At 44.1% G+C, this 14,661-nt stretch overlaps 1 protein-coding gene across 1 annotated transcript in view; it reads right to left on the reverse strand.

Moving 5' to 3' along the window:
- LOC311307694 (neural-cadherin) overlaps positions 1–14,661 on the reverse strand; it is a gene marked incomplete at both ends in the record, with an annotated part of 210,051 nt that overhangs the window by 31,118 nt on the left and 164,272 nt on the right. The window contains one exon of the mRNA XM_084436544.1: positions 9,297–9,511. Within this exon, the coding sequence (XP_084292670.1) occupies positions 9,297–9,511 (215 nt within the window). The remainder of the gene's footprint in view (positions 1–9,296; positions 9,512–14,661) is intronic.

The raw sequence follows: 14,661 nt of genomic DNA on the forward strand, positions 1-14,661 counted from the left end.
AAAATCACTCAGTTCAAACACAAATCCACTGACTAGCCAGGGACATGAGAGCTTTGTATCTTTCAGAAAACAGACCAGCCCTGGCCTGAGGAAACGAGATAATTCAGCAAGTTAAAAAGTAGGATGTGAAACTAAAATGCTGGGTTCAAATGATATCGCGTTTCTGTAAATTCACTGTAATGTGTGTGACTGTAATGTGTGTCACATTGGGGTGCAACTGTCTCGGCCAGCTAGCTTTCATCTGCCAGATGCTACAGTAGGTGTGACCTAATGTGTTTCTCTCCACTCTCAATTCTTCATCCTCTGTCTCTTCGCCTCCTCTGATTCTGCATGAATGGAGAGTTCGGCCCTCAAAGGAGCACAGATCCAATCGCAGATCCGATCAGAGATATGATGGTCCGACAGTGTCCACTTGTGATCTATCACACATTCGTATGCCGCCAATCCCATCATATGCAATATCAGCCGTTGATAAATGTGGCAGATGAAAAAATCGTCATTTAAATATCCCGGCCCTACATATTCTGGGCTCGCCCCTGTAGAAATACGACCAAAATGAGAAGTTTCTCAGACTCTCGTCCAATAACAACTCTTCACTCTCCATGGAAAGATTCCGGAAAATGTGAATGAAATTCAAGTCTCACCAAAGTGTTTTGTTTTCCTACTTGACTGTTGTTCTAACTTTGTAGTTCATAGATCAGTCTGTTAAAACTACAAATTGTTCCTGTGTGACATCACTTCCCTGTCCTCTTCATCCTGAAACTGTCACTTCCTTTTTAACGTTATAAACTATCGCTTTCGTTCCCCAGTCACTCACTCTTGCCTGGATTCACTTCCTGTGCTCGTCCGAATTTGCAAATCGTAACATAGAATAAACTTTTTGTCTTTGTTTGAAACCAGCTTGACCGACCACCTGCGTGCTCTTATTTTTAAACCAAGTATAAAAATACTTTCATAATTTGGCGACGAGGAAAAAGAGAGCCTTTGAAAGACGACTGCCGGTTTTTCAGCAAGCTCTGGAAGAGAAACGTGGGCCCACGTCAACTTTATAGTTGCGGAACGACTCCGGGGCACCGTCGTAGTCGGGGGGGTATTTTCCTGGAGCCTGCTGTTCCGTAGCTCGCTGAAAAGCTGGTATGTTGGTCGAATCTTCTTATAAGTGGTCCTGCATTGTTTGTTCAGCTGTGTTGACATTGACCATAGTTTTATTCGCACCGGTTATATGATTCTGTGTTCTTCACTACATCGGGTTATTTTGTTCTGCATTATACAAGGTGGTTACATAGGCCGTTGGCTGCATGACTGCTTACGAAAACCTGTGCTAGGTTGGGTTTTGAGGCGTTTAAGTTACCTCGGATAAGCCTGGTTCTGTGTCGTGAGGTTGCGCGACTCAACATGGGTTTTTACTCCAGCTGTGTAGGGCACAACAACGGAGATGGCTGTGATGGTTGGAGAGTTTATTTGAAACCCCGGGTGATTAGCTAAGTTAGACGAGGAGGCCTTTGTTTCGTTTTGTTTTGTTTGAGTTGTGTTTGTCTAGGTTGACTTTCTTGTCTTGGGATTTGAGATCCTGTTTTCTGGGTTTTTGTTTAGTGTTAATCTTATGTATATGCTGGCTACATTTTGTGTTTGTGTTTAAAGTCCCAGTTAACCAAAATCAGAGATTTGCTTGAAAACACATTCTATGTGTTAGTGATGCATTGCTGATAACATGTAAAAATGGGATGAACCATGTGTAGTACTGAATTGTGAAGTTAGACCAGTTTTGTGTTTTTGACCAGTTTTGATTTCTGGATTTTCTGGGCGGGCTTAAAACGGTACCGGATGACGTAGAGCGGTGTTCTTAGCATATCCCCGCCCTAACACTATATAAAGCTAGAACGGATTTGAATCTTTGGTTCTCCTGCTCAATCTTGAGTCTAGAATTAGCTAGTTTTAACCAACAGTCTAGAATTAGCTAGTTTTTCTTAGTTAGCAATGCCTATGCATAAAACTAAACGAAAATGCATCCTTCCTGGATGCCAGCAGGAATGGGATGATAAGGTCTCCTTCTTTCACTCCCGAGTAAAGCTGAAATGAGAAGCAAATGGTTAGCATTTTTGAAGAGCCATGGTGTTACAGAGTCTGTCACCGCTAGCGCCCGCCTCTGCAGCAAACATTTCACTCCCGAAAGCTTCTGCAATTATAATATGAGGCTTTTGGGTTTCACGGACTCACGACTGGTCCTGGTGAATTCGGCGGAGCCAACCATCTCCCTCCCCGGCCTCCATTCTCCTCCTGTCGCATCAACCTTTGGTGCCGACACCGCTGCCTTGTGTGCTTATAGCTAATTAACGTTATAACGTTAGCTAGGTAACGTAAGCAATAGGAAAATACACTGCTACGTTAATCTACAAAATGTGTCTTGACATTTATGTGGTAATGTCAGCTATGATGAATTATATGTAATCTTAGGAGGAATTATAGCTAACATTAGCTATGTAGTTTGTTGCAGATGGGAGTGTGTATATAACCTTAGTCTAGCTAACATAGCTAGCAGCACCGACCAGGCGACCACCCACCAAATAACGTTACGGATGATATATTATGACTATAAGCGTTAACTATACAGAAACTGCCTGCCATATTTGTGGCACCTGATGTGCGTAAGGGTTCACCGGTAATGGTTACAGTATATTTCTCCAGCGGGAGACCGGGAGGCGGGAGCGAGGGGGATGGTTAGGTAGACCAGCTGCAGCTGGAGAAAGACGCACCCTCTCCCAGTGAAGCGGTGCTCGGCGGCTACTGGCTGAACATCCCAGTTCTGTTGGATATGTTGCGGGAAAGTTGAAGCCGAGTGCTCGTTATTCTCACACATAACATTGCCAACGAGAGTGGATGAGTCTGTCCCGATTATCAACTCCGGTAGTGTATGCTTCTTCGCGCTATCAGCGCTGTTCAAGCCAGTGACTAAAAGGTACATTTTAAACAACTTTTTCCATTGATCCCAAGGGACGACAGGATCGCCTGGGAGGGATAGGAATGGGTCCGGAGGTGGCAGGGAGAAAATAGGGACAGACTCATACATTCCTCGTTGCCTGTTTTTGTATTTTGCATCTAAGGGCAGTAACACTGGCGCGTTGGTATAGAGTAGCTACAGTTTTACCTATGTTGTTTGTCAGGAGGTAGGTTAGGAGGAAGCATCTGTGCGTTTGACTCATTAGACAAGTGTAATTTCAACTCCTCTCTGTTTTCACAAAGCTGTGCCTTCCTACCACAAAAGAGACGGCGTGCCAGTGTGACAATATGCAGACCAGAGAACGGTACTATTTGACAGGTTCTTCCCTCCACACCCCCTCCCCACGCAATTGGGTGTGGCTTCGGTGCCTTCAGCAGACACGCCCCCACAGTCTCAGACCAGAGAATGCTGCTGATTTTTAACCGATTTTGAAGCCTTATTTTATATACTTAGCGACATTTTTTATCAGTCAGATTTGGCTGGGTGGTTAATGACATGTTTTCCTGTGGTGTGTGAAGCTCATAACAAAAATGTGAACTGGGTTAACCTGGACTTTAAGTGTCTGCTGTTGTGCTGGCTTTGTTTTGTGTTAGTTTTGGGGTTATTTTTGATTTTTACGGCACTCTGTGCTCAGCCTTTATTCTTTTGTTCTGCTCCAAGCTAGCTATCTTCTCTGTTAGCTATGTTTTTCGTTGTTCTATTGTTTCAATGCTAGCTTCCACGTGCTAGGTAGTACACCAATTCAACAATTTTATTTTAAGGGGTAGTTCACACAAGGTCACACAAAATATCCTATTTCAACCAGGCCTATAGAAACTGTGGCAGGTCAGGTTAATAGCCTACCTCGCTCGCCCACTCCTCACACCTCGGCTGAACGATAGGACACTCATAGGTCTTCTACAGAGCATAGCATCACTGATATGACTATCAAAGCTCGTATTTAAATAAGTGACTGAAGCCGACCCATAACTTTTCATTTGTTAATTTTGACAGCTAATAAGTATGTCACCAGTACGGGTAATTGGTGTAACATTAATTTAACTTAAAGCCTCTGGAAACTCAAATCCACAAAAGTTTTCTAACTATGTAATTTAGTGTATTATGTACATAATAAACAACATGTAAAGGTATTAGCAATTACTTTCTATCAAAATTCGAAGTATTCTCATTTAAGTTTTTGTAACATTCCTGACAGTGGGTTTGAAATGGGAGTTGTTTAATTCGTTTAATGTGACGTCATTATATCTGAGATCCAATCATTAAAAAATGCACATTAGTAAATCCTACCTCCCCGCTAAATCTGCCTCGTCGACAGCACATTTGCAGTTAGCTAACATATTTGATCCAGCCTAGTATCTTTGTCTATTTTTATCTATCCATCTACCGGTATCTATTTTTATCTATCCTCTATCTCCCCACCCTGTGCACCATCATGATTGTTTGTGCTGTCCCTTGGTGCTCATCGGTGAGATGACAACAAGTCATTCTTTAGTTTTCCAACTGTGTTGGATTTAGAGAAACAGTGGACCGTGTTTTTGGTGAGCCGTGGTGGAGCAGTCCGGAAACATACCTTCATATGCTGCGCTCATTCATTAAATTCTGCCAGAAAGCCATGGGTTTTGCACAACGGCTATGTCTTGTAGCTGGAGCAGTACCTTCTCTCCCTCCACTTCAGCCTCTCCCCAATGCCCAGAGCATAGAGATCGATCATGTAAGTTACTTGCTAATGATAAAGTTTAAGTAAATGTTCTACGTTTATTGTTAACCTCACCTTTTTCTAAAGAAATCTAACATTGTTAGCTTGCCAACTCAGTGCTTTGTAGCTGCTTAGCAGCCTAAAGTTAGCACTAGCTAGTATGGTTAGAACTAGCTCTGGCTAACTAATTCTACTAATGGATAGAAAAGCATTTTGGAACTCACCATTCAGTGATCGATTAGAATGAATTATTTGGAGATGGCAGGGCTTCTACTGTATTTCTGCATCCTCTGAGAATTGAGTATCTGACGGCTCAAACATATACGGCTGGACTTTTAGTTGCTGTGCATAGTGCGTTGCTAGTTTTGATGAGATTGTTTGTCATTGGCGGATCAAAATGTCAATCAAATCCTGATCTGACGCGCCCACACATTCCTGAGAAATGGTCTAGAGAGCAAAATGAGCCGTTTTTTAACACTTTTTTCGAAGGGTTCTGAACGTTTATTTTAACTCAGATTTTTGTGGATGCTTAAAGAGACACTAACATTTGATATCATATATGCATTTTTACTATTTCAAGCCAAGTTTCCAGAGTCTTTAAGACTTGTAAGGCTGCATATAAGTAGGCTCAAAATGAAAGTGTAATTACTCTTACACCAAAAACCTGTTGACCACTTACAAACAAAAAATACCCATTTATGTTAGGGATAGCCTATATAACACATAGAGGAGGCCTTTACAAAATATAATACTATGCCATAAGGTAAGCTACATACTGTACTTTGAAGTGATGAATAAACCTATGTGGCTGTGCTGAGCTTAGATGCCAGACAGAATCAGTCTCATGACAATTCTCAAACTTGCGTACATGGTCTGAGACTTGATGTGAGATTTGTTTGCAGTCTCCGCTCACGTCCAAATTGATAAATGTTGAACGTGGCGAGGAAATGACCGTACGCCCAGTTTTCTGCCCTACGATCACTTAGTAAATGAGGCCAGTGAGAGGAGGGATACATTCATGGGGCCTATTCACTCAGCTGGGCTCTATCGTTCCATTTCTTCCAGTCAAGGGTTAATCTCCTCTGATTAAATACATTTCCAGCATACCACACACGCACACATGCACACACACACACACACATACGTTTACACATACGCACGCTCACACACTCACACACACGGACATATGCATGCACGCGCACAGGTACGCCCATACACAAACACACGCACACACACATGCACACATGCACACATGAACACAGAAACACACATCCCCGCAAGCACCCCAGTAGACACATACAAACACACAGTGATGTTGGCATTAATCAGTGCTGTGGTGTTTTAGCTGGTTCACGTTGTAGACTGAATGATCTGTAGAAAGGGCAAACAGGATGAATGAGTTTCCAGCACGCACACACACACACACACACACACACACACACACACACACACACACACACACACACACACCTAATACCTAGCTGAACTCTGTCACTATTTTTCTATTCTGCCCGAGTTTGTAATCAACCAAATTTGATTTGGCAGGTTAATTTGTCTATTGATTGGACAAACTGGGCTGCTGGCGGCTCTCCTGGACCAGGCGATACTGCTATAAAAGTCCCACCCAATCATTTCCCCTCTGAGACAGTCAATTACTTTAATACACCCTGGGGGTCTGGGGCCATGGCTGTCACACAGGAGGGAAGGCACGGTCTGGCCCCCCCAGGGGAGATGAGGAGGGGGAGGGAACATGGAGAGACTAGATACAGGCACAGACAGACAGAAAGACAGACAGAGAGACAGACAGACAAGCACAGACAGACAGACAGACAGACAGGCACGCACAGACAGACAGACAGACAGACAGACAGACAGACTACATGTAGAGGTGCAGACAGACAACATAGAGGTGCATACAGACAAACAGACTACATATAGAGGTGCAGGCTGACAGACAGACAGACAGACAGACAGACAGACAGACAGACAGACAGACAGACAGACAGACAGACTACATATGGAGGTGCAGGCATAGAGGTAAATGGTAATGGTAAATGGTGTAGATAGACTACATATAGAGGCACAGACAGACAGACAGACAGACTACATACTGTATAGAGGTGCAGACAGACAGACAGACAGACAGACAGACTACATATAGAGGCACAGACAGACAGACCACATATAGAGGTGCAGACAGACAGACAGATTACATATAGGGGCACAGGCAGACAGACAGACTACATACAGTATAGAGGTGCAGACAGACAGACAGACAGACAGACAGACTATAGAAGTGCAGACAGACTACATATACAGTAGAGGTGCAGACACAGACAGATGCACACAGGTGCAAATAGACAGACAGACTGACATATTTGTTTTTCTGTGGAAATAAAATAGTTATAAACACACAGACACACACACACACATATACACACACAAACACACAGGCTTGGACTGGGAGTGCAGGAGGCAGCAGGCAGCCTCAGAGCAGCGCTGGTGAGCATCAGGAAATGAGCTGGAAGAGACGCCACGGCCAGACTGCACTCAGATCATCAGGACTGCACTCAGATCATCAGGACTGCACTCAGATCATCAGGACTGCACTCACATCATCAGGACTGCACTCACACCATCAGGACTGCACTCACATCATCAGGACTGCACTCAGATCATCAGGACTGCACTCACACCATCAGGACTGCACTCACATCATCAGGACTGCACTCACATCATCAGGACTGCACTCACATCATCGGGACTGCACTCACATCATCAGGACTGCACTCACATCATCGGGACTGCACTCACATCATCAGGACTGCACTCACATTATATGGTTTTCCTGACTGTATGTGTGATAGAGGCAGAAAGACAGAGTTTGTGTGTATGTGTGTGTGTGTGTGTGCGTGTGTGCGTGTTTTTGTGTGTGCGCAGTGGAGAGGGAGTGGGTGAGTGAGTAAGACTGACACAAGGGCTGAGTTGTTGTCTCTTTTTATTTAATGTGTTTTTTCTCCACTTGTCTACTCCTCCCTCCATCCTCTCCCCTAACCACACTCTCTCTCCTCCACCACTCCTCCTTCTCTCCCTCCATCCTCTCTAATGTGTCCTCTCTACCTGTCTACCCCTCTGCCTGCTGCAATTCTCTATCCTTTCTCGCCATTCCAAACCAATATAGTATTCCCTCACTCTGTCCCACAGGAAAATGCACACCTGCAGCACACTGTTTAACCACCCCCTCTCTTCTGCCCTCCCTCCCCCCGGTCCCCCTCTCTTCACCTCCCTCCTCCCCCCGGTCCCCCTCTCTTCACCTCCCTCCTCCCCCCGGTCTCCCTATCTTCTCCTCCCCCCTCCCCCCGGTCCCCCTCTCTTCTCCCCTCCCTCCCCCCGGTCCTGTCGTCTGTCATCACACAAGGCTTCTGAGCTGCCAGCGGAAGTCAGTAGAAGTGACAGAGACTTTATCCAGGAGACCATAAGCCTTGACAGCAGATGTATGGTAGCTCCAAGCTCTGCTGCCTCTCAAACAGAGACTGAGTTCTACATCTCAGACTGAGAGACTGAGTTCTACATCTCAGACTGAGAGACTCATTTCATTTCAATTTTATTTGGAAGGGACCATGTGCAATTAAAACATAAATGTAAAAACATTTGATGCATCGCACCAGAGTTAGCCTTAGGCTAATTTGCATCGGCAGTCCCTGTAAACAGGTAACAGATAAAAACAACAGACATAATAAGTAAACAAAGTTTTCTTTAGTAATATGATCTTTAAACGCCTTTCCCCACTTGCTCCAGCATGCATGCGCACAGCGCGCAGAGCGGCTATTTTCTCTGTCTCCTCACCCTCCTTTCAAGGAGCTCTTTGTCCGTATACTCTGGCTCAAAACGATATGGACGTCCGTCATATTCTAATTCATTTTCTAGATCCTCTAAATCTGACAAATATTCAGCCATATTGCACACAATATTCTAGGCACCAACAATCCGATCGTAGCCTACAGACGGAGAATAGCCAGTCTGCGCGCTGGCCTGTGCGCATGCGTGCTGGAGCAAGTGGGGAAAGGTGTTTAAAGATCATATTACTAAAGACCACGTATTTGAAAAGCCTCGCTTTGGGGAATCACAACTGACGATTCATAAAATCAGATTGATGAAAACAACCGTTTAGCGGCCGAAAATAGATTTTTAGAAACTGCATTCTCGGTGCCCCATCCACCACCATTACATGGATATACTGGCTCGCGCTGGATTTTAAATTTCTTCTACATGCCTCCGAACTACACCAAAGTGATCTCGGTGAGTCAAACGTCTTATAATATGTCGTAAATAAGGTCCAGGTTGTCAAAAACGAGCATTGTCCTTTAAGTACCAGAGAGCTCAGAGTGAGAACGGTGAGCACTGAGCACATTTTTGAATTACTTCATGTTATCACTTAAAGGTACATTTCCACTCTCTCTTTGATATTAAAAACACTTCTGGACACTTTGCACACTTGAGGATATCTGGACATGTCTGCTCGTCTCACAACCACACACTCATACTAATCTGTCCCACAGAGTGAGTGTGTGTGTGGTAAGTGTGTGTGTGTGTGTAGAGTACCTATGGCCAGGAAGTCTTCAGGCTCCCAAGGTTGTAGCTGGGCCAGGGGCCCGTTGTAGAGCAGCAAGCCATCTGCCACCTCGGTGATCAGCTCCAGTGAGACGTGGCTCTCGAAGCATGGCCTTATGGGCGGGAACCAGGCGTAGCCGTTACCGTGGAAACTATGTTTGGTCTGCTGACACTCCGGGCCCTCGAACTGCGCTGGGCATTGGCATCTAGGGACACAGGAACAAACAAATGAACTACAAATGGTGCTCAGAGAGAGAATGTTTTACTGCATTCGTTAGGTCGAGATTTTTATGCCAGTCACAACCCTGTTTCTCTGTGACCTTCCCTTGTTAAGATATGGCTGTTTAAATTCCCCCCATTTATAATGAATGGGGGGAATTTTCCGCTCCGTCCAAAAAATGAATGGAGGTGAATGGCCAGCCATGTTTGGGTGGCTCGTGGACTCATCCCGTGATTTAGATCCGCTCCAAAATGAAAATGATTCTAAAATGGCTCATGCTACACCCCTCCACCATGTTTCATGAACATCGGTCTGATAGTTTTTGTGTAATCCTGCAAACAAACAAACAACAACAAACAAACCAAGAAACGGTTCATGGACCTGCCCCATCATTTGGATGCATTTTGCATGATCCTGGTCCAAAAAAATGAATGGCGGTGAATGTCCGGCTGTGTTTGAGCGGCTCGTTCTGTGATTTGGATCCGCTCCAACATTTGTAATCCTGTACTGGAACTCACTGTATTGACAATCTTGGTGTGTGTGTGTGTTTGTGTGTGTGTGTGTGTGTGTGTGTGTGGGTAGGTGCGCGGATGCGTTTTGTACATCTTATTGTAACCCATAGTACTGTGCCTTAATTGCTGTAATCTGATGTAAAGTACTGTATTTTAATGAATTAACCTGTTGTTAATGTTTCTACCATATTTGTTTGTACTGATTTTAATTTGGACCCCAGGAAGACTAGTCTGTCGCTTGTGCGTCGACTAATGGGGATCCATAATAAACAATAAACATTAAACAATTTAATGGGATCAAAGTTGGCCCATGCTATGCCCTTCCATCGAGTTTCGTGAAAATCGGTCTAGTAGTTTTTGCGTAATCCTGCTAACAGACAGACAAACACACGCACAAACGCCACCGAAAACATTACTTCTTGCCCTGCACTGTTACTGGGGCGGAGGTAATAAATACAAAAACAACAACTACATAGGAAGCTAATTGAGCTGTGTGATGTCAGACTGCCCATGGTTGTCCAGGTCATATTCTTTCTGCTGGAAGTAGCTGTGGCCTCCTTCTGCATCAACACACACTGGACCAGGGAACAAGGCCCCACACAGACCCTACCACACACACACACACACACACACACACACACTAACACACACTCACACACACATATACACACACACACACACACACAGCTGACCGTGTTCACGGAGTGATACCTTTACCGGTGATTTACCCGTTGGTATATCATGGTTATTGGTACGGCTCCAAATGCGTCTTGGCCAATCACAATGCACGGTTGGAACTAGCTGTTGTATAATAGCTGCTGTTGCTATTCTATGGTTGACTGTAATGATGGATATTTGATATTGTTCGAGATGAGGCGTGTCCTGAGAGGAATAACATGGTGCATCAATCAAATGTTTAATTGAGATGCTCACATCTGGGTCTGCACATGACAAACTCTGACAGTGTCCATGGTCAGACCAAGACTAGAGGAAAGAAAAATCAGAAATATGATCTCTTCTATTTCATCATTGTTTCTCTTAGACAGTAATGAGATAAATACAATGAGACTATTGGTTATATCTCCTCTTTCTCAGGTTTCTCTCTGGAGCAAAAGACTTGAGTCATCTCAGTTTAGACCCCTTTTGATCTGCATAAGAGATCTCAACGAAGTCTTAAATAATGCTCAAAGTATACATCGCATACTTTATACTCAGGCTGGTCCATCAGAGAGCTCTCTACATGAACTCGGGTAATTCTCATTCCAGACCAACCGTTTGTTACATCTCATATTAAGCTCCATCTGTTCTGTGAAAGAGGTATTTACACAATCTTCAGAAGCTTTTGGTGCATCTCAGATTTTCTCATATTCTATGTGAAATGTAATTTATATTCAAACATTTCTACACAATAATTCACTCATCTGCACACACATGCACTTCTGCACTCTATCCACCCATTGATTTAATGTGGTTTGCACTAAAGCTGCCTCAACTATCAGTTCTCCTTGGTGAAAAATCCAAGTATCTGACAATCAATACATTTATCTGATAGTTTTAAAGGACAGGTTCAGAATTTATCATTCATCATCATCATCATAAGCCATATTATAAGGTTATTTGCGATCATATACAACGGCTGATATCAAGGTTTCGTCAAACGGTGCACTCTTGAGATATAGCCCATCGCCGCTAACACACTCACTTGCCACAAAGCATGCTTCTGATCGGGCTTTATTGATCCTATTATATCCATTGATTTGTATTGACAGCAAAGCTTTTAGATTTTAGATTCATCCACATCCCATATTTGTCTTGATAAACAAACACTTCTACTGTACCTAACACTACCAATGAACTACAAGCTGCAAAGCAATCCTAGGCTTCTCGACTTGTTGCTGTTGTTGTTGTGTAGACCTGTGACCCGGAAGCGGCTCTTCTTCTTCTATGGTAGCCTCCAAACTCAGTCAGACCTCCCAATGTTCAAGCGGAAGTTTACAAACGTATGTACTGCGAGTGAAAATAGTTATCTATGCTAAATGAAAAATAAAACTTGAAGCATACTTTACAGACTCTACCTGTTTTTGAAAACAAGTTTATGATGTTTTTGAGGGATTTTGTCTATGCACCTATGAATCCATTGAGTGTGTTAGCGACAATGGACTATATCTCGAGAGTGCACCGTTTGAGTAAACTTTGGTATCGTCCGTTGTATATGATCGTAAATAACCTCATAACATGGCTTATAATGCTAAATTCCTTGAAGAACACATCGTTTTTCAAGTGGGCTACATGCCAAGATAGCCTATAGAAACATACCTTCTTGACCCTATACTGTATATTAAAGCGGCAATACGTGATTTCCTACTGCTAGATGGCTGTAAGAGACTTGTTTACAAATGAAAGGCCTAAAACGTACAATAGAATATGTAGGTTTAAGGCACGGGGGCATAGCAAAGTTGCGGGCTGTAATTTGACAACACAGGCAGAAATGCTGGAATATAAAATGTGGCGACTGGTAGGGTGAGGCATTGAAGTCGGACGCTATAAGGATGTAATTGCTTATTGAATCAATCTGATATCAGGTGGTTTTAATTTGTTTTGACAAAATGTGAAAAACAGTTATTGCAGCTTTAACTGGACACAGGAGAACATGTATACCTAAGTATAATAGTGTGGTGACTCCTGACCATAAAATACACATGTCCAGGACAATAGAGTGCAGACAGCAGGAGGTGATGGTCAGGGTCACGGTTGCCACTGCACTAACAATACATGAGTGATTCTGGACAAGTCCTTCTCAGAGACGCTGAACAGTGGGCTTGCTGGTATTCAAGCTTTTTCTGTGAGGCTCCTAACATGGTTCTCATATAGTGTGCCTAAGCGGAAGCATGAAGGGCAGTCCCATGGGACCTTAATTCTGAAAAAATATGTACGGTAGTCAATGGCGATAAATAATTTCTTGATCCTGTTTGAATTGTGCTATGACCATACACATATCATTGTCAATTTAAAACATAATTTTGCAAGTCAAGAAAGTTGCAGTTTGTCGTAAAGTCGTTATTCCAGAATGAGTCAGAGTGAGAATTTTTTTTAAAAAAAGGGTGAAAATCACTATTAAGGCCGATTCAGACAGGGAGCGATATTCCGTTCTGCGTTCTCGCTCGGATCAGCGGGGGACGCACGCGTCCTGTGCGCAGCGGGGAAAACTGACTACAATTCAGCTCTTGTCGCGAGCACGCGCGCGACAATTCCACGGGGTCGCGCCCGCTTGCCGCTCCGCCCCAGACTGTCCAGGGCTCCCAAATTGTCCGCTCGCCTCTCTCATTGAAAATTAATTACAATGTGCGGATATTGCTCCTCGTCTGAAACGGCCTTTAGTCTGGCCATGTTGAGAGCTGCAGGAATGCAAAAGGAGAGGTAGCCAGTTCTGTAAGAGCGGCATGCGAGATCGGCTTTACAAGGTTTTGGTGAGTGTTAAACGACTATAATGTCGGCTAGCTAATATTAGCTAACGTGCGAGTTAACTGAGATAAGTACAATTCTACATTTTTATTTAAAATTGACAAACATCATATGTGTTTGTCTACATATATATTTCCCCCTTGGGAGTTTGCTTGTGTCAGGCTTTCTACGTCTGTTACGAATCCTAGATATTACTGTAAATACAGTAAATAACTGTAAAGAAATGTATTTGTGGGGGGGCACGTGGGTGCATTGAGGATGTAACACGCGTTTCTCCGTGGCTCCTGAGAATGTGACTTAAATTTGTTAATTTCCTGCACGTTTCTGGCCATTTTCAGTTGGAAAACGTAGAACATATATGTGAGACTAATTGTATGTGGGGTTTTTTAACCAAGACGGCCGAAATGTCTTCTGTTTGACAAAAATCTGAACCACCTAGAGGAGGCCGCAACAAAGCCCCGCAGTTTCCCAAATCGGCTACTCAAGAGGTGGTTGAGGCTAATGCTAATAGCCCACTTAGCGCCGAATGTTTGCAAGCGATGATGAACTCCCTGAAAGCTGACATCTTTGGGAAAATTGACTCTTTGTCTTCCAGTCTTCGCTCCGAGATCTCCTCTGTCCGACAGGACCTAAAAGAGTCAGTAGAACCATTGCAAGAAAAGGTCGAACAACACGGGCAAACCATGCAAGAGCTTTAGTTAGCTGCTACTGATCATAGCGGCCGGATAACTGAGTTGGAGGCGACAGTTAGCAAGTTGACGGCTCAAGCTAAACACCTAACTGACCGATGCAAAGACCTAGAGGGGAGATCCAGACTAAATAATATTCGGCTGGTGGGTATACTGGAGGGACTGGAGGGGCCCCGTTCTACTGAGTTTGTTGCCCAACTACTGAAGGAGATGATTCGCCTAGACGAAAAGCCCCTGCTGGATCGAGCCCATCGCACGCTGCGGAACAAGCCCAGAGAGGGAGACGCACCCCGACCATCGTCGTGAGCGTCCATTACTTTCACAATCGTGACGAGATCCTACGTCGGGCTGGGGAACTCTCTCCTCTCCTTTACCGGGGTAAAAGGATCTCTATCTTCGCTGACCACACGTCCACTGTCGCTAAAAAGCGGGCTGCTTTCGGCAATGTCAAACGTCAACTACACTCATGCCCG

This window comes from Borostomias antarcticus, assembly GCF_949987555.1.
Source record: "Borostomias antarcticus genome assembly, chromosome: 4".
Lineage (NCBI taxonomy): Eukaryota > Metazoa > Chordata > Actinopteri > Stomiiformes > Stomiidae > Borostomias > Borostomias antarcticus.